Here is a 21,899-nt window from a genome sequence, read left to right on the forward strand (position 1 = left end):
CATACAACTAATATCCCTACTTATAGGGTTAGGAATGGCTACTGCTACAGGAACCGGAATAGCCAGTTTATTTACTTCATTATCCTACTACCACACACTCTCAAAGGATTTCTCAGACAGTTTGTAAGAAATAACAAAATCTATCCTTACTCTACAATCCCAAATATACTCTTTGGCAGCAGCAACTCTCCAAAACCGCTGAGGCCTAGACCTCCTCACTGCTGAGAACGGAGGACTCTGCGCCTCTTAGGGGAAGAGTGTTGTTTTTACACTAAACAGTCAGGGATAGTATGAGATGCCACCTGGCGTTTACAGGAAAAGGCTTCTGAAATCAGACCATGCCTTTCAAACTCTAATACCAACCTCTGGAGTTGGGCAACATGGCTTCTCTCCTAGGTCCTGTGGCAGCCATCTTTCTCTTACTCACCTTTGGGCCCTGTATTTTTAACCTTCTTGTCAAATTTGTTTCTTCTAGAATCGAGGCCATCAAGCTACAGATGGTCTTACAGATGGAACCCCAAATGAGTTCAACTAACAACTTCTACCGAGGACCCCTGGACCGACCCACTGGCCCTTCCACTGGCCTAAAGAGTTCCCCTCTGGAGGACACTACAACTGCAGGGTCCCTTCTTCCAGCAGGAAGTAGCTAGAATGGTCATCTGCCAAATTCCCAATAGCAGTTGGGGTGTCCTATTTAGAGGGGGGATTGAGAGGTGAAGCCGGCTGGGCTTCTTGGTCGAGTGGGGACTTGGAGAACTTTTCTGTCTAGCTAAAGGATTGTAAACACACCAATCAGCACTCTGTGTCGAGCTAATCGGGTAGGGACTTGGAGAACTTTCCTGTCTAGCTAAAGGATTGTAAATGCACCAATCAGCACTCTGTGTCTAGCTAAAGGTTTGTAAACGGACCAATCAACACTCTGTCAAAACAGACCAATCAGCACTGTGTAAAACGGACCAATCGGCACTCTGTAAAGTGGACCAATCAGCTCTCTGTAAAGTGGACCAATCAGCAGGATGTGGATGGGGCCAAATAGGGTAATAAAAGCAGGCCACCCGAGCCAGCAGCAGCAACCCGCTTGGGTCCCCTTCCATGCTGTGGAAACTTTGTTCTTTCACTCTTCCCAATAAATCTTGCTGCTGCTCACTCTTTGGATCCGCCTCGCCTTTATGAGCTGTAACACTCACCGCAAAGGTCTGCAGTTTCACTCCTGAAGTCAGTGAGACCACAAACCCACCAGAAGGAAGAAACTCTAGACTCGTCTGAACATCAGAAGGAACAAACTCTGGACACACCATCTTTAAGAGCTGTAACACTCATCGTGAGGGTCTGCGGCTTCATTCTTGGAGTCAGTGAGACCAAGAACCCACCAATCTGGACACAGGATGTGTTATACAAAACTTATAGGAGGCTATTACTTTGGACTCACTTCCTCCACCAGGCCCAACAAACTAAACTGAAATGGAGTCACTCATGCTAAAGTCCTACATGATCAAAACGAAACTAAGTTGTTTATCTGACCTTCTACAAAATCAGGAGAGAGATAGGATAGCCAAGTCTCCCACCAGGCCAGTTTTAGCCAGCATGATAACGATGTCCTCTCTGCTTTAACCTTTACAAGAAAAGTAACTTTGGGCTGTGCAGTGGTGGCTCATGCCTCTAATCCCAGCACTTTGGGAGGCCAAGGCAGGAGGATTGCTTGAGTTCAGGAGTTCAAATCCAGCCTGGCAACATGGCAAGAGCCTGGCAACATGGCAAGACCCTGTCTCCGAAAAAAAAAATTAGCTGGGCATGGTGGCACACACCTGTGATCTTAGCTCCTCAGGAGGCTGAGGTGGGAAGATTGCTTGATCCCAGGAAGTTGAGGTTGCAGTGAGCTATGATCGTACCACTGCACTCCAGCCTGGGTGACAGAGCAAGACTCAGACTCCAAAAGGAAACTTTAAAATGACCAATCCAAGTTTTCTTTTCTTTTTTTCTTTTTTGTTGAGTTGGAGTTTTGGTCTGCTCGCCCAGGCTGGAGTGCAATGGTGTGATCTTGGCTCACTGCAACCTCCGCCTCCCTGGTTCAAGTGATTCTCCTGCTTCAACCTCCTGAGTAGCTGGGATTACAGGCACCTGCCACCGCACCCAGCTAATGTTTTTGTATTTTTAGTAGAGATAAGGTTTCATCATGTTGGCCAAGCTGGTCTCGAACTCCTGACCTCAGGTGATCCGCCTGCCTCGGCCTCCCAAAGTGCTGGGATTACAGGCATGAGCCACTGCGCCTGACCTCCACGTTTTATTTTCTGTTTCTGCTTTACTTGGTCCTTTTTCTGCCTGTAAAACCAACCTACCGGCTCAGCTCATGGGAAAACTAGTTTCATTTTGTGAAATGAAGTGTTGCCCAATTGTAGAATTGCAAATAAAATCAATTAAGACTTTAAACTAAATGTGTTGTAATTTTGTTTTTTTGACAGATGCCCAATGAACACCCTGGGAATGAGATCCAAGAGGCGATAATGGCATCTGCTCTAATAACTAGTACATCGGCTCTAGGCTTAGATTGTTTACCACTGAATAAATAAACATATTTATTCAGCAGTGGGGAACTTACAGCAATGATGGGGACAGATAGAATCCCTGACGTCATCAGGCTGATATGCTGCTGACAGAGGACAAAAAGCAAACAGATCAATGAGTCAGGAAAGCAAGGGTTTTTTTTTGTTTTTTGTTCTTTGTGTTTTTTTGAGACAGGGTCTTGCTCTGTTGCCCAAGCTGGAGTGCAGTGGGGTGATCATGGCTTACTGCAGCCTCGATTTCCTAGGCTCGAATGATCCTCCCGCCTTGGCCTCCCAAGTATCTGGGACCCTAGCATGAAGCACCACATCTGGTTAATTTTTGTTGTTGTTCTTTTCTTTTTTTTTCCTTTTCTCTTTTTTTTTTTTTTTTGCCTGTTAGAACTTCCTTGATTTTTTTTTTTTTTTTTTTTTTTTTTTTTGAGAGACTGGGTTTTGACATGTTGCCTAGGCTGGTCTCTAGCTCCTGGCCTCAAGTGATCCTCCCACCTCAGCCTCCTCAAAGGGCATGTTTTTAGGCATAAGCCACAGCAGCCAGCCAAAACAAACAAACAAAAGTAATGTATACTTTGTGTTAATAATTTTGCATAGTATATTGAAAATTTGCCAAGAAAGTACATTTTAGATACTCTCACTACACACACAGTTAATTATGGAAGGCAACGGATAGGTTAATTGCTTAACTTTCGTAATTGGCCAGGTGTGGTGACAATGCCTGTAATCCCAGCACTTTGGGAGGCCAAGGTGGGCGAATCACCTGAGGTCAGGAGTTTGAGATCAGCCTGACCAACATGGACAAACCCTGCCTCTACTAAAAATACAAAAAAATTAGCCAGGCATGGTGGTGCATGCCTGTAATCCCAGCTATTCGGGAGGCTGAGGCATGAGAATCGCTTGAACCCGGGAGGCAGAGGCTGCGGTGAGCCGAGATCACACCATTGCACTTCAGCCTGGGCAACAAGAGCAAAACTCTGTCTCAAAAAAAAAAAAAAAAAACTGTCATAATTATTATTTCACTGGGTACATGTGTATCAAAACAGCATGCTGTACACCCTAAATATATAAAATAAAACAAACACATACGGTATTGTCAGGTAGTGATAAATCCTATCACTACCTGACAATACAGCAGTATGTGTTTTACTTTCTGTATTACCTATATTTATATTTTACCTATGTGGTAAAATATAGGACAAAAAGGGGTAGTGGTAGGAGGTCCTGTTGGAGAGCATTGGTGTCCAATAAGGATTTAAAAGTATTTATTTAACAAAGAATAGCAGAAAGTGGATGGTTGATTCACTCTTGGCACAATCTCGGCTCACTGCAACCTCCACCTCCCGGGTTCAAGCGATTCTCCTGCCTCAGCCTCCTGAGTAGCTGCGATCACAGGCACCAGCCACCACGCCCGGCTAATTTTTGTATTTTTAGTAGAGACGGGGTGTCACCATGTTTGTCAGGCTGGTCTCGAACTCCTGACCTCGTGATCCGCCCGCCTCGGCCTCCCAAAGTCCTGGGATTATAGGCGTGAGCCACCGCGCCTGGCTGATCTGGTTATTTTCAAAAGATTCCATAAGACGGGTTTCTTCAGTGTACAGAGGAGGAAACTGAGGCACAGAAGGATAACCCAATGAGTCCCAATATAGAGATGGAAACTGCAACCGAGAAAGGGGACCCAGCGCTGAGGTCCCCGGAAATGGTCATTTATGGGCTTGGGAGGTGACCATGGCAGCGCGCGCTGACCTATGACGTCATCGGGACGTTAAGCATCGTAGCATCACCTGGACGTAGCCCCATTTCCCTTCCCGGACAGGTCCTCTGATCGTCGGGTAGGTTCTCAATCAAGCCTCTCATTAGTTAGTTGGTCTGTCAATCCATTTCATTCCTGCAGTCTTCCGCCCCGCCCTCTTACGCTCGCCCCTGATAGGCTGGTGCGCCCGTCACTTCAAAAAGGTCCGCATTCCTTCCGCCTTTCTCCAGGACACCGAGGGCGAGGAGGGTGGATACCAAGCGGCGCCCGCCCTCAGAGCACTATTTCCATCTCTGATTGGCTCCGCTGGGTGCCCGTCGCTATTCCACTCGCCGCTGATAGGCCATTCGACCGCCGCTCTGCGAGGCGCCGGCTCCGCCCCCGTCGGGTGTTTGTGGTGGGGCTGCGGAGTCGCCGATCCCGCCGGAAGCGCCAGGACAATGGGGACCCGGGACGACGAGTACGACTACCTATTCAAAGGTGCGGCCGGTGGGGCACAGACGGGCGAAGTCGTGGCGGCGAGGCGGCGGGCAGACGGGCCAAGGCCGCGCTCCAGGCCGCTGGGCCCAGGCCGGAGCCCGGGGCTTGGGGCCCGGCAGGTCAGGCAGCCCAGAAGGCCGGGGCCAACCGGGCAGCATCACCTTCGGGCTAGGATGCGCGGCTGTACGGAGCCGGAGGCCCGGAGAGACCTGGGGGACCCAGGATGCGCCGGGGCGGGGCCGGGGCCTAGAGGGGGTGGGGCCCGGAGCGGTGGGAGAGGCCGTTAAGGCGGGGCCTCCGAAGGGGGTGGAGCCTTCCCAAGATTTGGCGGGCCGGGCTGGGCTGAAAGCGTGATTCGGGATGGGGGCGGGGTTTTTAGAGGCGGGTCTAAGGCGTGATGGGCGTGACCAAGAGGTGGGTTGGGCCTGGGCAAATGGGGGCGGGGCTCTCACGAGGCCAGTCCTGATTGGGGCAGCGTGTTTGGGGGTGGGGCCCGGGAGAGGCGGGGCAGGCAATGGGGGCTGGGCCGAGATGAGGGCCTGGGGGTGAGGTGTGTGGTGGTAGGAGCCTTGGATTGGGGTGCAAAGCTGGGATTGAGTGGAAAGATACCCGTGTGTGCAGCAAGAATTCCATCTCTTCACTCAGAACTCTCAACAGCGCTAAGCCAGTACCTGCACTTTCTGAGCACTTTATGCGAATTAACTAAAATCCTCACTGCGGCCCTTTGAGGTTGATATTAACCAGCCTTTCTTTTTACACATTGGGAAACTGAGGCCCAGAGTGACAAAGACACAGTTTACAATTGTTGGAGTCCGATTGAGCCCAGGCCACCTGTAGGCCGTACTACTTAGGAAGCATGTCTTAGGGGGCTTGTGGCCAGCATCTGGGACTTGGGGTTGTTAGACCAACTTCTTCCAACATGTGCGCACTGGTGGCCAGGGCCCCAGCCAGGCTGCTGGAGGGTCTTCCCTCCCCGAGAGACTGAGGGGGCTCTAGGAGCATCAAATAAGGCCTAGGTAGATCAGGCAGCCATTGCCCCTTTGGTGACAGCTGGGGAGCTTCCTCTAGCTGGAGGAAGCTGGAGTCCCTTGTTTCTCAGCTGAGCCTTCTATGCCCAGCTACACTTTGGCCTAGTGGTCTGCCCTGGTTGAAGGGCTCCCTGGCTGACAATGGCAGCCCTTGAGGGCTAACCCCTGGATCCAAGGTGCCTTCACCCTGCGGCCAGCTCTATGAGGACCTGCGTCCCACATCAGCTGTTGTTATCCTCACCTCGCTGAGCCGTTCCTCCGAGTGTGCTCTGTGGCTTGCACCAGGTCTAGCTGGGCCTTGTGTCTGGTCTCATCCAGCGTCTTGTGGTTGTGGGGAACGGGGCAGAGGTCTCCCCACCGGGGCTGTCCTTGTGGTGAAAGCCTTCCGAGGAGAGGGAGAGGAAGTGCCTCTGCAAGGGCCTAGAGTCGTCCTTCGGCACTGAGGGCTCTGGCAGCTGCACACAGGTTGATAATGTCACTGGTGGGTGAGGTTCTGTGGTCGGCAGGTGACCGGCCCAAGGTCTCGCCCTCATGGCAGGAGGAAGCTTTGGAAGGGTTTTGGAGACTGGGATTCTAAAGGGCCATCTGGAAACAGGGGAACTAAACTTTGGATCCTGCTGAGCGGGTGCCATCTCCACTCAGCCCACCCTGAGGCAGCTGCTCCCATGTCCTAGCTGGGCACCCACCCAGATGTGGCACTGCCAGGGCAGGGGTGTTGCTCCCCACGTGCCCCGTCCAGGTTTCTGTGGTTATCCCCTCCTTGTTATTTTCGCCCTTTTGCTGTGTTAAATGACCCAGCTCCGAGTGTTTGCCCAAGTCATGGTTTTGCCCTTTGGATTATTTCCTTGAAGTGCATTCCCAGCAGAACAGTTACTGGGTCAGGAGCAACGGAGAGGCTGTGTGGTTCCCGGGACTCGTCTGCAGAGACTGCTTCCTGGAAACACTGATCTAGCTTCTGCGGCATCTGGCATTTGGCAGGCAGGCGGTGTGGGGTGGCGAGGGGTGGGGGGTGCCTGCCCCGCTGCCCTCCCCACACTGGCCTCCTTTTACTGAGTCTAGCAGGTGCCCTGCTGACCTTCTGAAGCCACTTGATAGCAAAAATCTAACCCAAAAGGTCAGCGTTTCCCAAACTGGTCATCTGCCGTCTCACCTTCACAGCTGTGCCTCATCAGAGGACCTCCTCTATTCTCTTTCAATATTTATCTTTCTTTTTTTCTTTCTTTTTTTTTTGAGACAGAATTTTACTCTAGTCACCCAGGCTGGAGTGCAGTGGCACAATCTCGGCTCACTGCAACCTCTGCCTCCGAGTTCAAACGATTCTCCTGCCTCAGCCTCCTGAGTAGCTGGGATTACAAGCACCCACCACACCCGGCTAATTTTTGTATTTTAGTAGATAACGGGGTTTCCCCTTGTTGGCCAGCTGATCTCGAACTCCTGACCTCAGGTGATCCACCTGTCTCAGCCTCCCAAAGTGCTGGGATTACAGGCATGAGCCACCGCGCCTGGCCACTGCCTTTGTTTTTTTTTTTTTTGGTGGCCACATCACACACTGGCTCCCTTGACCTCAGCGGCCAAGGCCAGCAGATCCCCCAGGTGATGCCCCATGTGCCGTTTGTTTTCCTCCGTGAATGTTCTTTCCCTCCCCCAGGAATGACCCTATTGATTTGTACCTAATTATAGAGCCTCACATTTATTCTCCTAACATTTTCTCCTTTAGCCACGGGCCATTTTCATAGCCTGTCACTAATTGCCGTGGGACCCCAGATTTCTTTTCTGATGGACTCGGGGCTCCATGGGTGCAGCTGTGTCCCTAAGGGCCACTGAGGCCCTCTCGGAGCCCTTCCCCTGCCCTAGAGGCCCTGACCAATCAGGGCTCACCTGGCCCCGGAGGACATGGGTAGTGGGGGAAACAGGCCGCAGCTGCCCCAGGCCCTGTCCTCTGGGTCTTGTCCACCCCTGCCCTGCCCAAGGACAAGGTGGCCCCTGTCCCCAGGGAACGGGCCTGCCTGGTGCTTCCCTTTCTCTGCTGAGGCTCCCGAGGCAGCTCCCAGCCCTCAAGCCTGGGCAGACCTCACAGTGGGCCTGCTGTTCCAGTTGCTGTTTGGGGACCCACACATACCATCTTCCCCATTTAGAATGGAGGTCCCTCCAGTGCCCTGGCTCTGTACACCTCCCCAGAGAAGAACTGAGACAAGAGTGGCCCCCAGTGCCGGTCCCTGGGGCCTAGGATGCTTAGGACCAGCTTCCAGGGGAGGGATGGGGCACTGCTTGGCTCCACCAGGCTCTGCCGGAATGGGGGCACCATTCCCCTGAAGGGCCTCTCAGTCTGCCTGAGCATTAGGGTCTGGGCCCCCAGGGCCACCACACTGTCATGGAGCAGGCCAGGGCACCCAGGACTTCTCAGAGGTGCCAGTTCTTTGTTTTTGCCAACTGGGCTTGCCTGCTCTGTCAGCCAAGTGGCGTGTCTGGGGTAGGGGGGTCGCTTCCCAGCCAGTGAAGCCACTAACTTCTGTGGAAATGCTCGGAGCTGTGTCCTCAAGGGCTCTTTATTTCCCCAAGACAACAGATTGCTTGTGTCCTAGACAATGACGTTTTCATTCCCAGTCTGCATCCTGGACCAGCCCCGCCGCTGCCCCGCTGGCCACCTCTCTGCATCGGGCACCCAGTGCCAGGGACTGGCTGGGCAGCTCAGCCTCTTTGCCATTCACCTGTTTTGTCACCCAGGCTGGAGTGCAGTGGCTTAGTGTCAGCTCACTGCAACCTCTGCCTCCCGGGTTCAAATGATTCTCCTGCCTCAGCCTCCTGAGTAGCTGGGATTACAGGTGCCCACCACCACGCCCAGCTAATTTTTGTATTTTTAGTAGAGACGGGGTTTCGCCATGTTGACAGGCTGGTCTCGAACTCCTGAGCTCAAGTGATCCATCCGCCTTGGCCTCCCAAAGTGCTGGGATTACAGGCGGGAGCCACTGCACCTGGCCTGCCATTGATCTATTCAGTGGCCGTTTGGCCTTTGCTGCTCTGACTTGGTCACTCTGGGTTGAGTGTCCCCAGCTGTTCAGGAAGAATGATAATATTTACATCTGTCCCTGGGGCAGCCCTGAGAATGTGGACAGCTGAGGCCTGCAAAGCACTGGGGACCCAGCCTGGCCAAGGTGCTTGAGGGCAAAACTGATGGGGCTGGGTGCCATGGCTCACGCCTGGAATCTCAGCACTTTGGAAGGCCGAGGTGGGTGAATCACTTGAGGTCAGGAGTTCGAGACAGCCTGGCCAACATAGCAAAACCCCATCTCTACTAAAAATACAAAAATTATCTGGGCGTCGTGGTGCACGCCTATAATCCCGGCTACTCGGCAGGCTGAGGCAGGAGGATCTCTTGAACCCAGGAGGCGGAGATTACAGTGAGCTGAGATTGTGTCAGTGCCCTCCAGCCTAGGTGAGGGAGATTCTATCTCAATACAAACAAACAAAAACCAAAAACAGACAAACTGACGGGGCTGAGGAGCCCCTAAGGCTGTACAGCTGGGGCAAGGCTGGAATGGTGTGAGGGTGTCAGGAATGCCTGGGCAGGGCCCGAGTTTCCTGTCTTATTTCCTGAGGACGTGAGAACTGAGCAGACCTCCCTGGCCTTGGCCAGGCTCCCATAGCTGCCATGGAAAGGCGGTTAAGGTTGGTGGTGTAGAGTGGTGTAGATGGGAGCCCCCACAGTGAGTCCATCTTGGCCCCCAGTGGCCTGGGAGCCAATTCTCATCCCTACTGGCTTGGTTGGGAGGTGCTGGGCCACACGCCTACATTCACTCCACCTCTTTCCATCTTTCTTTTTTTTTTTTTTTTTTGAGATGGAGTCTCACTGTGTCACCCAGCTTGGAGTGCAGTGGCACGATCCCGGCTCACTGCAACCTCTGCCTCCCGGGTTCAAATGATTCTATTGCCTCAGCCTCCACCACCACACCCGGCTAATTTTTGTATTTTTCATAGAGACGGGGTTTCACCATGTTAGTCAGGTTGGTCTCGAACTCCTGACCTCAAATGATCCGCCTGCCTCGGCCTCCCCAAGTGCTGGGATTACAGGCATGAGCCACTGTACCCGGCCATCTTTCCGTCTTTCTCTGAAGTCCACTTGGTAGCCCTGTGCTGGGCACCCATGGTGACGTGAGAGAATGCCAGCCCCGTTGTCTTAGGTCTTGCACGCCAGGCCAAGCAGTGGTCTTTGGGGAGAGGAGAGGTCTGAGCCGAGAGGTCTTGAAGGATGAGTAGGAGTTTGCTGGCTGCCCCAGGGGGAAAGGCTGCCCCATGCGGTGAGAGCTGGGGTGCCCAGAGCCTCAATGCCCACCCCATAAGGCAGAACCACGACTCCCGAGCCACGTGCAGGGGTTTGGGGTAGGACAGTGAGTGTGGCAGTGAGTTGCGAAGGAAGAACTTGGACTGTGGATACAGAAGACCTGGGTTCAAATCCTGCCTGGCTCACTTCCCAGGCGGTGGCTCCAGACAAGTCACTTGGGGAGCACCGTTGGGAGGTGAGGGCGAGCCCACAAACATACATAGCTTCAGGGTTCTGCTCTGCCCCGCACCCCGTTCCCCGTCCGAGCCTCAGTTTCCTCATCTGTAAAAATGGGCTACATGAGGCTTCTGCGAAGTAATGCACATCAAGAGCTTTGTTAGCACAGGCTCATCGAATATTCTTGTTCTTGTTATTCTTGCCTTCCAAGCAGCCAACCAGAGGCGGTACCAGGTGGGGTTGTAGGGGCTGCCTGATCCTGCCCTCCTCACCTGTGGCCCAAGGGTGGTGACCTGGCATCCTCTAGGTATGGGGCAGGGGGCATGCCTGGGAGGCTCTGCCAGCCTCTTTGGCGTTTTGTTTGTTCACTTGACAGACATTTTCTTGGGTGTTTATTGTGTGCCAAGCACTGTGCCAGGACCTGATTCCTGCCTTTGGAGCAGACTGGCAAAAGATAAATGCCACCTGACAGGTGAGAGAGTGGCAAGAGTGACGGAGGAAGAGCTGGGCCAGGGAGCAGGGTAATTCGGAGAGTAGAGTTTTAGTAGCATAGCAGGGAGGGCCTTTTTGGCCAAGTGGCATTTAAGGGGCCACACGAAGGGGATGAGGGAGGGAGCCAGGTGGGTGCCTGGAGAAGAGCGTTTCTGGCAGCAGGAGCAACCCGTGCAAAGGCCCTGAGGCAGGATCGCACCTGGCGTGTTGGGGGAAGAGCATGGAGGCCTGTGTGGCTGGAGCAGAGTGAGCCAGGAGGCGAGAGGGAGGAGGGGAGGGCCTTGTGGGCAGTGGGGAGGACGGGGGCTTTTCCCCTGCGGGAGGTGGGGGCCACGGAGGGTTGCCTGCAGAGGAGGGAGGGAGGGAGGGAGGTGCCCCGGCTCTGTACTCCCGGGCGCCCTCTGGTGGCTGCTGCAGGAGGACAGCCTTTTGGTTGGTGATGAGCGTGAACACAGGGACCGCACAGACAATACCTTCCAGGGTCTGAGAGTCTGGAATGGAATGGCCCAGGGAGACATGGTGGGGTGCACCCCTCATCCTCCCTTTTCTTTGATCTGTTTTGGATGTGCTGAAGGATTGACTCTGAGATGCGAGAGAAAGGAAGGAGTCAAGAATGACTCCAGGTTTCTGGCGTGAGTGCCTGGTAGGACCAAGCCAAAGTTAACCAAGATAAGGAGGGTAGGTGAGGGGTGGGTGAGCAGGCTTAGGGAGTGATTGGGAGCTTGGCTCTGCTCTACTGGGTAAGAGGGGCCTGGGGCCCCTGAGGAGACAGCACGCCAGTCTGGGCTTCTAGGGAGAGAGGTAACATAGGAGTTACCAGCCCATGGCTGGTATTTACAGCCATGAGCCTGGACGGGGTCACCTGGGGACTGGGTGTGGACAGAGATGCCTGTCCTGAGGCTCCCTGAGGTTCGAAGGTGGAGTGGGAGACTGAGTGGGAGTAACTGTGAGGAGAGGAGTCGGAGTGTGGAGCCCCTGAAGGCAGGGAAGGAGGGAGAGCTGGCTGGGTGCCTGCTGCACAGGCCCAGGGGAGTGGGGGTGGCTGAGGCTGACGCTGACTGTGGGGGCAAAAGCATGCTTGGTTTGAGTTCTAGGACTGGGGGACAGGAGGTGGAATGAGTGAGTGTAGACGATACCTTCCAGTGCCCGAGGCAGGAAGTTGGGTCAGGAGAGAATGTTTTCTAGAGGGAAAATTCCAAGCGTGTGGGTGCAGCCCCGCAGTGTGGCCAGGGGAAGGGCAGAGGACGGCTGCCTGGGGGGCTCCAGGCCCTGCTCCCTCAATGAAGCAGGGGTCCCGGGTGGGGCCAGCAGACCTCTGGGTCAGCCAGGGCTCAGCCTGGCTGCCAGCACCTCTCCGAGCTCAGGAGCAGCAGCCATGCCCATCTCTGCCCGGACAAGGAAGCCTCATCCTCAGTGGATGCCCCCTAACTCCTTGGGACCAGGGGTGACCAAGCCACTGAGCCAACCCACCCTCAGGTGCCAGGGCCCAAGGCCCACGCTTGGGGGTCCACGGGGCTTCTGGCTGGGGCGTCTGGTTGGCTGTATTCAAGTGTACGCACACACACTGATCTTCCCCACATGGTATGCTCTGGGTCTGGAGACAGCTCACCCAGACCCCACCCCAGAGCCTGGGGTGGCTGGGCCCGTAGCGACAGTGCTTCCATGGCTGGGACAGGAAACAGTTTACAAAGCAGCTCACCCCTGGCCTGACCAGCCGGCACCTGCTCTGCTCAGGGAACGCGTTCCTGGTGCTCCTTGGCCAGCATGAGACAGGCCTGCTGCACACCCCGTGTCGACTGGGCTCAGGCCCCCTGTCCCTGGGTGCTGTTGCCCGCAAACCCTCATCTCCCTTCTGTCCGTGCTGCGCTGACTCCTTTCTGGGCCAGGGTTTGCATCTTGGCAAGCTGCTCTGCCGTGCACCCACCTCCTGGGACAATGCATACCTGTGTTGGAGACTTGTGAGGAGCTGTGCACACTCATGGACTGCCGCGCGGACTGCCCCTTGAATGAGGACTTGGCCTTGGCTGGAGCTCCCTGCAGCTCAGCAGGGGACCTGACCCTGGGGACAGGGGTGGTGGGAGGTGGCTGCAGGCTCTTTCCTCCTGGCTGCGTCCTCAGGGCACATTCCTGTTCCCCACTCAGCCATCTGTGCCGAAGCTGGATGTGGGTTTGCTGCACCAAGAGAGGTGGGGGTTGAGGTGAGAGTAGATCCTCATGTCCTGTCACCTACCTGGAGCAGTGACCCTTCCCACGCCCTGACCAGAAACCACAACAACCGTGACAGCTGCCCACTCGTATCCCTTCCTGTGCGATGCCTGCTCTTTTTGTGGGGGGCGACAGAATCTCTGTTGCCCAGGCTGGAGTGCAGTGATGCGATCTTGGCTCACTGCAACCTCCACCTCCTGGGCTCGAGCGATTCTCCTGCCTCAGCCTCCTGAGTAGCTGGGGCTACAGTAGCCGCCATGCCCGGCTAATTATTATTATTATTATTTTATTTTTTATTTTTTGAGATGGAGTCTCGCTGTGTCGCCCAGGCTGGAGTACAGTGGCGCGATCTCTGCTCACTGCAAGCTCCGCCTCCCAGATTCACGCCATTCTTCTGCTTCAGCCTCCCAAGTAGCTGGGACTACAGGCGCCCGCTACCACGCCCAGCTAATTTTATTGTATTTTTAGTGGAGATGGGGTTTCACCATGTTAGCCAGGATGGTCTCGATCTCCTGACCTCGTGATCCTCCCGCCTCGGCCTCCCAAAGTGCTGGGATTACAGGTGTGAGCCATCATGCCTGGCTAATTTTTGTATTTTTTATAGAGACGGGATTTCACCATGTTGGCCAGGCTGGTCTCAAACTCCTGACCTCAAGTGATCCGCCCGCCTTGGCCTCTCAAAGCATTGGGATTACAGGCGGGAGCCACCGTGCCTGGCCATGCCTGCTCTTACTTCCTCCTCCTGTGACTGCCCCCCTGTTCACACATTTGGAAAAAGTAGTCCAGAGGTGAAGTGACTTGCCCAAGGTCACCCCGCTCAGGAGCCTTCTCAAGCTGTGTCTGGCTGCAGGTGGAGGCTCAGGGTTGATGGGTCTCGAGCCGCTCTGCCTACCTGGCTGCCTGGGTCCCCTTGCCCCAGCTGGGACAGCCCTGCTCTGAGGACCAGAGACAGGCAGGTGTGCTATCCGCAGTGGCTGTTTCTGGAAGGCAGGAGCTTTCCTTCACTTCTGCACCACTTAGCACAGCGCCTGCAGGCTCTGGGCTCCAGGCATCTCTGACTCCTCCACACGGTTCGCAGCCGTGTTGATGCAGCACCCAGGGAACCGGCGGGAAGGTTGTGGGGGCGGTAGTGGGTGGAGCGTGGGGACTCACAGAACCTCGCCTTCCCACCCAGTGGTGCTCATCGGGGACTCGGGCGTGGGCAAGAGCAACCTGCTGTCGCGCTTCACCCGCAACGAGTTCAACCTGGAGAGCAAGAGCACCATCGGCGTGGAGTTCGCCACCCGCAGCATCCAGGTGGACGGCAAGACCATCAAGGCGCAGATCTGGGACACCGCCGGCCAGGAGCGCTACCGGGCTATCACCTCCGCGTGCGTGTCAGCAGCCTGGGCAGGGACGCCGAGATTCGGGGGTGTGGGCATGCAGCGTGTGGGCTTGGAAGGATGTGTAGGAGTTGGGCAGGAGAAGGGGAGAGTGTGCTCCCAAGAGCAGGGAGTGAGGCTGGAAGAACACCTTAGCCATGCGCCGTGGGACCCTCAGGCTGACCAGCGCCCGGCCTTGGCCACACCAGGGTATCTCTGGGTACCAAGTGCAGTGAGGACCTGGCTCAGGCCACTCCGCCTTGCCCCTGCCCCTGCCCAGCCAGCATCCCAGCCTTCCTCCTCCCTCAGCTTCCCTTCTCACTGGTGCCCACACCTTGTCCCACACGCCTCCTGTCATCCCACCTGGGCCTGGCTCCCCTTCCCTGCAAAGGCTTCCCGACCACCAGGACCCACTCAGCTGCCTTTTTCTGGACCCCTCCCAAGCCCCCCAGCCATTCCCACCACCGTCTTGAGGTCCTCTGGGCCCCCTCCCATCTCCTTCATCCCTCAGGTACATCTGTTTCTCTGTTACCTCCTCTTTTTTTTTTTTTTTTGAGATGGAGTTTCGCTCTTGTCGCCCAGGCTGGAGTGCAATGGCGCGATCTCGGCTCACTGCAACCTCCGCCTCATGGGTTCAAGCGATTCTCCTGCCTCAGCCTCCCGAGTAGCTGGGATTATAGGCACATGCCACCACGCCAGGCTAATTTTGTATTTTTAGTAGAGATGGGGTTTCTCCATATTGGTCAGGCTGGTCTCAAACTCCCGACCTCAGGTGATCCACCCGCCTCGGCCTCCCAAAGTGCCGAGATTACAGGCGTGAGCCACCGTGCCTGGCTGTCGCCTCCTCTTTTTTGGAGACAGACAGGGTCTTGCTCTGTCGCCCAGGCTGGAGTGCAGTGCCACAATTGCAGCTCACTGCCCTCTTGACCTCCCAGGCTCAAGAGATTCTCCTGCCTCAGCCTCCTGAGTAGCTGGGGCTACAGGCGTGCACCACCATGCCTGGCTAATTTAATTTATTATTGCAAAGGCGGGGTCCTGGGTTCACGCCATTCTCCTGCCTCAGCCTCCAAAGTAGCTGGGACTACGGGCGCCTGCCACCAGGCCCGGCTAATTTTTTGTATTTTTAGTAGAGACAGGGTTTCACCGCATTAGCCAGGATGGTCTCGATCTCCTGACCTCATGATCTGCCCGCTTCAGCCTCCCAAAGTGCTGGGATTACAGGTGTGAGCCACCGTGCCCGGCCTATTTATTTATTTTTTTGAGATAGAGTCTTACTCTGTCATCCAGGCTGAAGTGCAGTGTCACAATCTTGGCTCAGTGCAACCTCTGCCCCCCCGCCCCAAGGGTTCAAGCAATTCTCCTGCCTTAGCCTCCCGAGTAGCTAGGATTACAGGCGCCTGCCACCACGCCTGGCTAATTTTTGTATTTTTAGTAGAGGCGGGGTTTCACCATCTTGGCCAGGCTGATCTTGAACTCCTGACCTCGTGATCCACCTGCCTCGGCTTCCCAAAGTGCTGGGATTACAGGCGTGAGCCACCATACCCAGCCTATTTATTTATTTGTAAAGACAAAGTCTCGCTCTGTTGCCCAGGTTGGAGTGCAGTGGTGTGATCATAGCTCACTGCAGCCTTGAACTCCTGGGTTCAAGCAATCCTCCCACTTCAGCTTCCCAAAGTGCTGAGAGTGGGTGTCTGTCTCCTCAGTGGGCTGAGTCTGGCCCTGCATGGTAGGCAGTGCCCTTTTCTCTGTGCTGCTGCTGTTTCCTTCTCCCCGCCCCCCACCTTTTTTTTTTTTGTCTCGCTCTGTCCCCCAAGCTGGAGTGTAGTGGCGTGATCTCGGCTCACTGAAACCTCGGCCTTCAAGGCTCAAGTGATCCTTCCACTCAGCCTCCCGAGTAGCTGGGATTACAGGCACATGCCACCACACCCAGCTAATTTTTGTATTTTTCCTTTTTTTTTTTTTGAGACGGAGTCTCGCTCTGTCGCCCAGGCTGGAGTGCAGTGGCGCAATCTCGGCTCACTGCAAGCTCCGCCTCCCGGGTTCACGCCATTCTCCTGCCTCAGCCTCTCCGAGTAGCTGGGACTACAGGTGCCCGCCACCATGCCCGGCTAATTTTTTGTATTTTTAGTAGAGACAGGGTTTCACCGTGGTCTTGATCTCCTGACCTCGTGATCCACCCGCCTCGGCCTCCCAAAGTGCTGGGATTACAAGCGTGAACCACCGCGCCCGGCCTTTTTTTTTTTTTTTTTTTTGAGATGGAGGTTCGCTCTTGTTGCCCAGGCTGGAGTGCAATGGTGCGATTCTCCTGCCTCACCCTCCCTAGTAGCTGGGATTACAGGCATGTGCCACCATGCCTGGCTAATTTTGTATTTTTAGTAGAGACGGGGTTTCTTCATGTTGGTCAGGCTGGTCTCGAACTCCCGATGTCAGGTGATCCGCCCTCCTTGGCCTCCCAAAGTGCTGGGATTACAGGCATGAGCCATCGTGCCCCGCCAATTTTTGTATTTTTCTAGTAGAGATGGAGTGTCACCATGTTGCCCAGGCTGGTCTGAAACTCCCAGCCTCAAGTGATCCGCCCGCCTCAGCCTCCCAAAGTGCTGGGATTACAGGCGTGAGCCACCACGCCCAGCCCCTTCTTCCCTTTTTTTGATGACCTCATGATATCTTCTACCTCCAGCTCCCAAACTCACTCCTGAGACCCCCACATTTCAGAGCTGGATCCAGGGAGCAGCGCTGGGGCCTCCAGACACACACCCTTCCCTTGAGGCCACAATGACTGCCCCTTGGCTCGGCCGTGGACGACCTACCCTGGGCGTGACGTGTGCTGTTATCCCGTGAGGCCGCTGCTGCCCATGGTCGTCCTCCAGAGAGGCTCATGGGCCCCTGACCCCGCAGGTACTACCGTGGCGCAGTGGGCGCCCTGCTGGTGTACGACATCGCCAAGCACCTGACCTATGAGAATGTGGAGCGCTGGCTGAAGGAGCTGCGGGACCACGCAGACAGCAACATCGTCATCATGCTGGTGGGCAACAAGAGTGACCTGCGCCACCTGCGGGCCGTGCCCACTGACGAGGCCCGTGCCTTTGCAGGTGAGCGGACGGAGACGCAGGCATCAGAGAGGTGTCTGGAAGGCAGGAGGCCCCTCACAGTGTTGAGGCCCCAGGCCACAGCCCTGGCCTCCCTTCCCTGAGGAGTGGCCTGGGGATGGGCCAGATGGGTGGGCGGGGTCCCTGAGAGCATGTGGGAGCCTGTCACCCTGCCTCCCCACTCACCTAGGCAGTATTCTTTGTTCCAGAAAAGAACAACTTGTCCTTCATCGAGACCTCAGCCTTGGATTCCACTAACGTAGAGGAAGCATTCAAGAATATCCTCACAGGTGGCCGGGGACGGGATGGGTGTGGGTAGGGCACCAGCCAGGCAGGGTGGCCTCAGAACCTTCGCTTGTTTTGTTCATTTGCTTGTTTTTTTCTTTCTTTTTTTTTTTTTGTCAGGGCGGGATGGAGTCTTGCTCTTTTGCCCAGGCTAGGGTGCGGTGACTCGATCTCAGCTTACTGCAACCTCCGCCTCCCAGGTTCAGGCAATTCTCCTGCCTCAGCCTCCTGAGTAGCTGGGATTACAGGTGTCCACCACCACACCCGGCTAATTTTTGTAATTTTTAGTAGAGACGGGATTTCAGCATGTTGGCCAGGCTGGTCTCGAAATCCTGGACTCAAGTGATCCTCCTGCCTTGGCCTCCCAAAGTGCTGGGATTACAGGCGTGAGCCACTGCACCTGGCCTGTTTGTTTGATTTTTTTTTTTTCCACCACTGCCCCTAACTTTTGCTTGTTAAACCTGCCGGTCCGCCTGGACACTTCCCAGAGTCAGACCAGGTCTAGCCCTTGCTGGCATTGGGGACACAGAGACCCCCTGGCCCCAGTTCCTGGGGATGGGCCCTGCCTTAACTCTTGGCGCTGCGGGGAGGCAGGTAGCCTCAGGGACCTGGAGCCTTTTGGCTTCTGGGAGTTTACCTCTGAGGGAGGAGGGCGCTTCTGATCTTAGGGAGCCAGAGGCCTGGGCTGGCTGTGACCAGATGTGGGTCCTGCCCTGGCTGGGTGCGCAGCCCCTGTCCTTGTTACCCCTGATGTGATGGGGGCGCTGTGGGGGTCTGGAGAGGGGCTCTGGAGTCCTGCAGGGAGGGGTCCCCCTCGGCAGGCAGGGCACGTGCTGGCTCACCCCACGTCCCCCTGCACCCCCTTTTGCAGAGATCTACCGCATCGTGTCACAGAAACAGATCGCAGACCGCGCTGCCCACGACGAGTCCCCAGGGAACAACGTGGTGGACATCAGCGTGCCGCCCACCACGGATGGACAGAAGCCCAACAAGCTGCAGTGCTGCCAGAACCTGTGACCCCCGCGCCTCCGCCCAGCGTGCGTGCACGTCCTCCGCCCGCCCCCGCCACGGTGTCCTCCGGCCCCTCCCTGCTGTCCCTCTGTGGCCGGCTCGCTCCAGCCCTCCCAGTGAGCTCTGCACGGCCAGGCCGGGGCCCAGGAAGGACAGGAGCCAGTGCTACCCGCGTCCTGCCCGGGGAAAAGCTAGAAGCCCCGGTTTGCTGCACCCATGAAACTCGGGTCCCCGCGAGCGTCTTGGCGGGGTGGGGAGGGCGGCAGGATGGACGGGGCTGGCCAGAGGTGAGGAGGACTGGCGAACGGCGCCGGCCTCTCCGCTTTTCCTCGGCCGACTCCAGGGAGCGATTGCCTCCCTCCCTCTGTGGCCGGGTGACCCAGCCAGCCCGTTGACCCCCACCCAGAGCCCTGCTCTGGGCCAACCCGAAGAACCAGGCAGCGGGGGCCCGGGCAGGCGGACCCCCCGGGCTCTCAGCGCCCACCTGCTCCTCCGCGCACAGCAGCTCGCACAGGCTTCCCACCTCTGCCTGTTGATCGATGCAGGGAGAAGCCCGCCCCCCGCCCTCCCCTCTCCTGCACGCAACGCGCCCTCTCGGCCCTACTTGTCCCCCTCCTTTGTCTCGTCTCCCCATCTGGTCTGGAACCTGTTTGCAAGTGAAGCAATATCTCCGTGTTTTGTATATACAACCGCTCTTGTAGCCTTTGGTTTTTGTTAATGTAGAGAAACACAGATTCTTTATACACTTTGTAAGATTTACGCCAAACCCCAGCTCTCGATCTCTTCTTCTCCCTGTGGCCCCTGCACTGTTGCCCGGTCCCTGTCACCCCGCCCATTACTGAAATGTATAATCTGACTTCCTGTACAGAAACCTGCCGCTGCGCCTCTGTCTTCTTTCTTTTCCGCCAGGCGCCAGCTCCTGGGCCGAGGCCCCTCTCGCTGCACGTTCCCCAATGCAGGCCAGACCCCCTGTCTCCCCGGCCCACCCCACAGGGAGCGAGAGGACCCCAGCACCTGCCAAGGGCAGCGTGGAAGTTGGCCAGCGCAGTTGGGGTGGGCCCTCGCCAAGCTGCCCCTGTGGCAGGGAGGGAGGGAAGGCTGCCGCTTGTCCTTGACCTTAAATTCCTGGGTCCTAGGACCCCAGGCCTGCGGGCGCCCCCTGGTGGGGACGGGAGCCAAGGGCAGTGACCAGGGTTCATCACTTTGTCTCCTGCCAGGGCCTCCCCTCCCCTGGGGTCCTGACGAGGGTGCCTTGCCCAGTGGATGTTGGTGATGCCTGTCTCCACCCTAGACTGACACCGGAGGAGGGCCCAGTGGGGAAATGCCAGGGACAGCAAAACGTGTGGCATGGAGTTCCTCTTCCCAGGATCCAGCGTCTCCCTCCACCTCACCCCTGCAGTGACCTTGGGACCAGTGTGAGCTGCCAGCAGCTGCCCAAAACCTCCATCCTCTAGCTGAAGAGGCCGCCCACACCCTGGACACCCTGGGGACCCATGAGAGAGGACAGCACCATTCCCTCTCGATTCTAGACTCTGGCTGCCCTGCCTGGAGGGATAGGGGATCGCAGACACCTTTTCCCAGAAGAGCTCCAGGTCGCTGGGAGCTGTTTAGACACGGGAGTTGGAGTGAGCCAAGGGGTGCGCTCCAGGCCCAGGGAGCAGCCTGGCACAGAGCTAACTGGCAGAATTGGAGGCACCCGGGCATCCTGGGCTCCAAGGCCCATTCACGGAGACCCCAGGGACATGGATTCCCCTGGGTTTGGACAGGGCAGGTCATGTGGTGGACAGAGGCATTGGGTGCTAAGCAAGAAAGCACCTTGAGTATTTTGTTTGTTTGTTTTGAGACAGAGTCTTGCTCTGTCACCCAGGCTGGAGTGCAGTAGTGCGATCTTGGCTCACTGCAACCTCCGCCTCCCAGGTTCAAGGGATTCTCCTGCCTCAGCCTCTAGAGTAGCTGGGATTACAGGCATGTGCCACCACACCTGGCTTATTTTTGTATTTTTAGTAGAGACAGGGTTTCGCCATGTTTCCCAGGCTGGTTTTGAACTCCTGACCTCAGATGATCTACCCACCTTGACCTCCCAAAGTGCTGGGATTACAGGCGTGAGCTACCGTGCTTGGCCTTAGCACCTTGAATTTCAAGCAGTCAAAAGGTCAACAAATATTTCTAGAGCCTCCACTATCTGCTAGGCCTGAGGTGGGGACTGACTGACATACTCTATATCCCTTTAAGAGTCAGAGGCCAGCAATGCCAGTTTAATTACTCTGATTTCAGTGATTTAATAAGCACGTCATGCTCACTCTGCCAGAACGTGTTCTTAGATCTTTTATTATTATGGCAACATACACATAACATAAAACTTACCTTTTTTTGGCCAGGTGTGGTGGCTCACGCCTGTAATCCCAGCACTTTGGGAGGCCAAGGCAGGTGGATCACGAGGTCAGGAGATTGAGACCATCCTGACTAACACGGTGAAACCCCATCTCTACTAAAAATACAAAAAAAAGTTAGCCAGGCATGGCGGTGGGTGCCTGTAGTCCCAGCTACTCGGGAGGCTGAGGTGGGAGAATGGCGTGAACCCGGGAGGCGGAGCTTGCAGTGAGCAGAGATCGTGCCACTGCACTCCAGCGTGGTGGACAGAGGCATTGGGTGCTAAGCAAGAAAGCACCTTGAGTATTTTGTTTGTTTGTTTTAAGTCAGGGTCTCGCTCTGTCGCCCAGGCTGGGGTGCAGTGGCATGATCTCGGCTCACTACAACCTCCACCTCCCAGGCTCAACCCATCCTCCCACCGTAGCCTCCCGAGTAGCTGGAACCACAGGCATATGCCACAACACCTGGCTGATTTTTGTATTTTTTTGTAGAGGCAGGGGTCTCACTGTGTTGCCCAGGCTGGCCTCGAACTCCTGGGCCCAAGAAATCCACTCACCTCGGCTGGGCGCGGTGGCTCACGCTTGTAATCCCAGCACTTTGGGAGGCCGAGGCGGGCGGATCACGAGGTCAGGAGGTCGAGACCATGGTGAAACCCCGTCTCTACTAAAAATACAAAAAAATTAGCCGGGCATGGTGGTGGGTGCCTGTAGTCCCAGCTACTCGGGAGGCTGAGGCAGGAGAATGGCGTGAACCCGGGAGGCGGAGCTTACAGTGAGCCGAA

General features: G+C 55.9%; 1 protein-coding gene across 1 annotated transcript; it reads left to right on the forward strand.

The window, feature by feature from the left end:
• Positions 1-4,608: 4,608 nt before the first annotated feature.
• RAB11B (RAB11B, member RAS oncogene family) lies at positions 4,609-19,619 on the forward strand. Its single transcript, XM_032169551.2, has 5 exons — positions 4,609-4,785; positions 14,180-14,375; positions 17,262-17,455; positions 17,662-17,742; positions 18,609-19,619. The coding sequence occupies exons 1-5, from the start codon at positions 4,746-4,748 to the stop codon at positions 18,752-18,754; spliced, it is 657 nt and encodes a 218-aa protein (XP_032025442.1). The 5' UTR covers positions 4,609-4,745; the 3' UTR covers positions 18,755-19,619.
• The last annotated feature ends 2,280 nt before the right edge of the window (positions 19,620-21,899 follow it).

This window comes from Hylobates moloch, unplaced genomic scaffold, assembly GCF_009828535.3.
Source record: "Hylobates moloch isolate HMO894 unplaced genomic scaffold, HMol_V3 SCAFFOLD_12, whole genome shotgun sequence".
NCBI lineage: Eukaryota > Metazoa > Chordata > Mammalia > Primates > Hylobatidae > Hylobates > Hylobates moloch.

Excerpts from the sequence above, each read along its gene's own strand:
- RAB11B (XM_032169551.2), top strand. The coding sequence starts at position 4,746 with ATGGGGACCCGGGACGACGAGTACGACTACCTATTCAAAG. Across the intron at positions 4,786-14,179 it reads GTACGACTACCTATTCAAAG|TGGTGCTCATCGGGGACTCG; the intron begins GTGCGGCCGGTG and ends CTTCCCACCCAG. Across the intron at positions 17,743-18,608 it reads ATTCAAGAATATCCTCACAG|AGATCTACCGCATCGTGTCA; the intron begins GTGGCCGGGGAC and ends CCCCTTTTGCAG.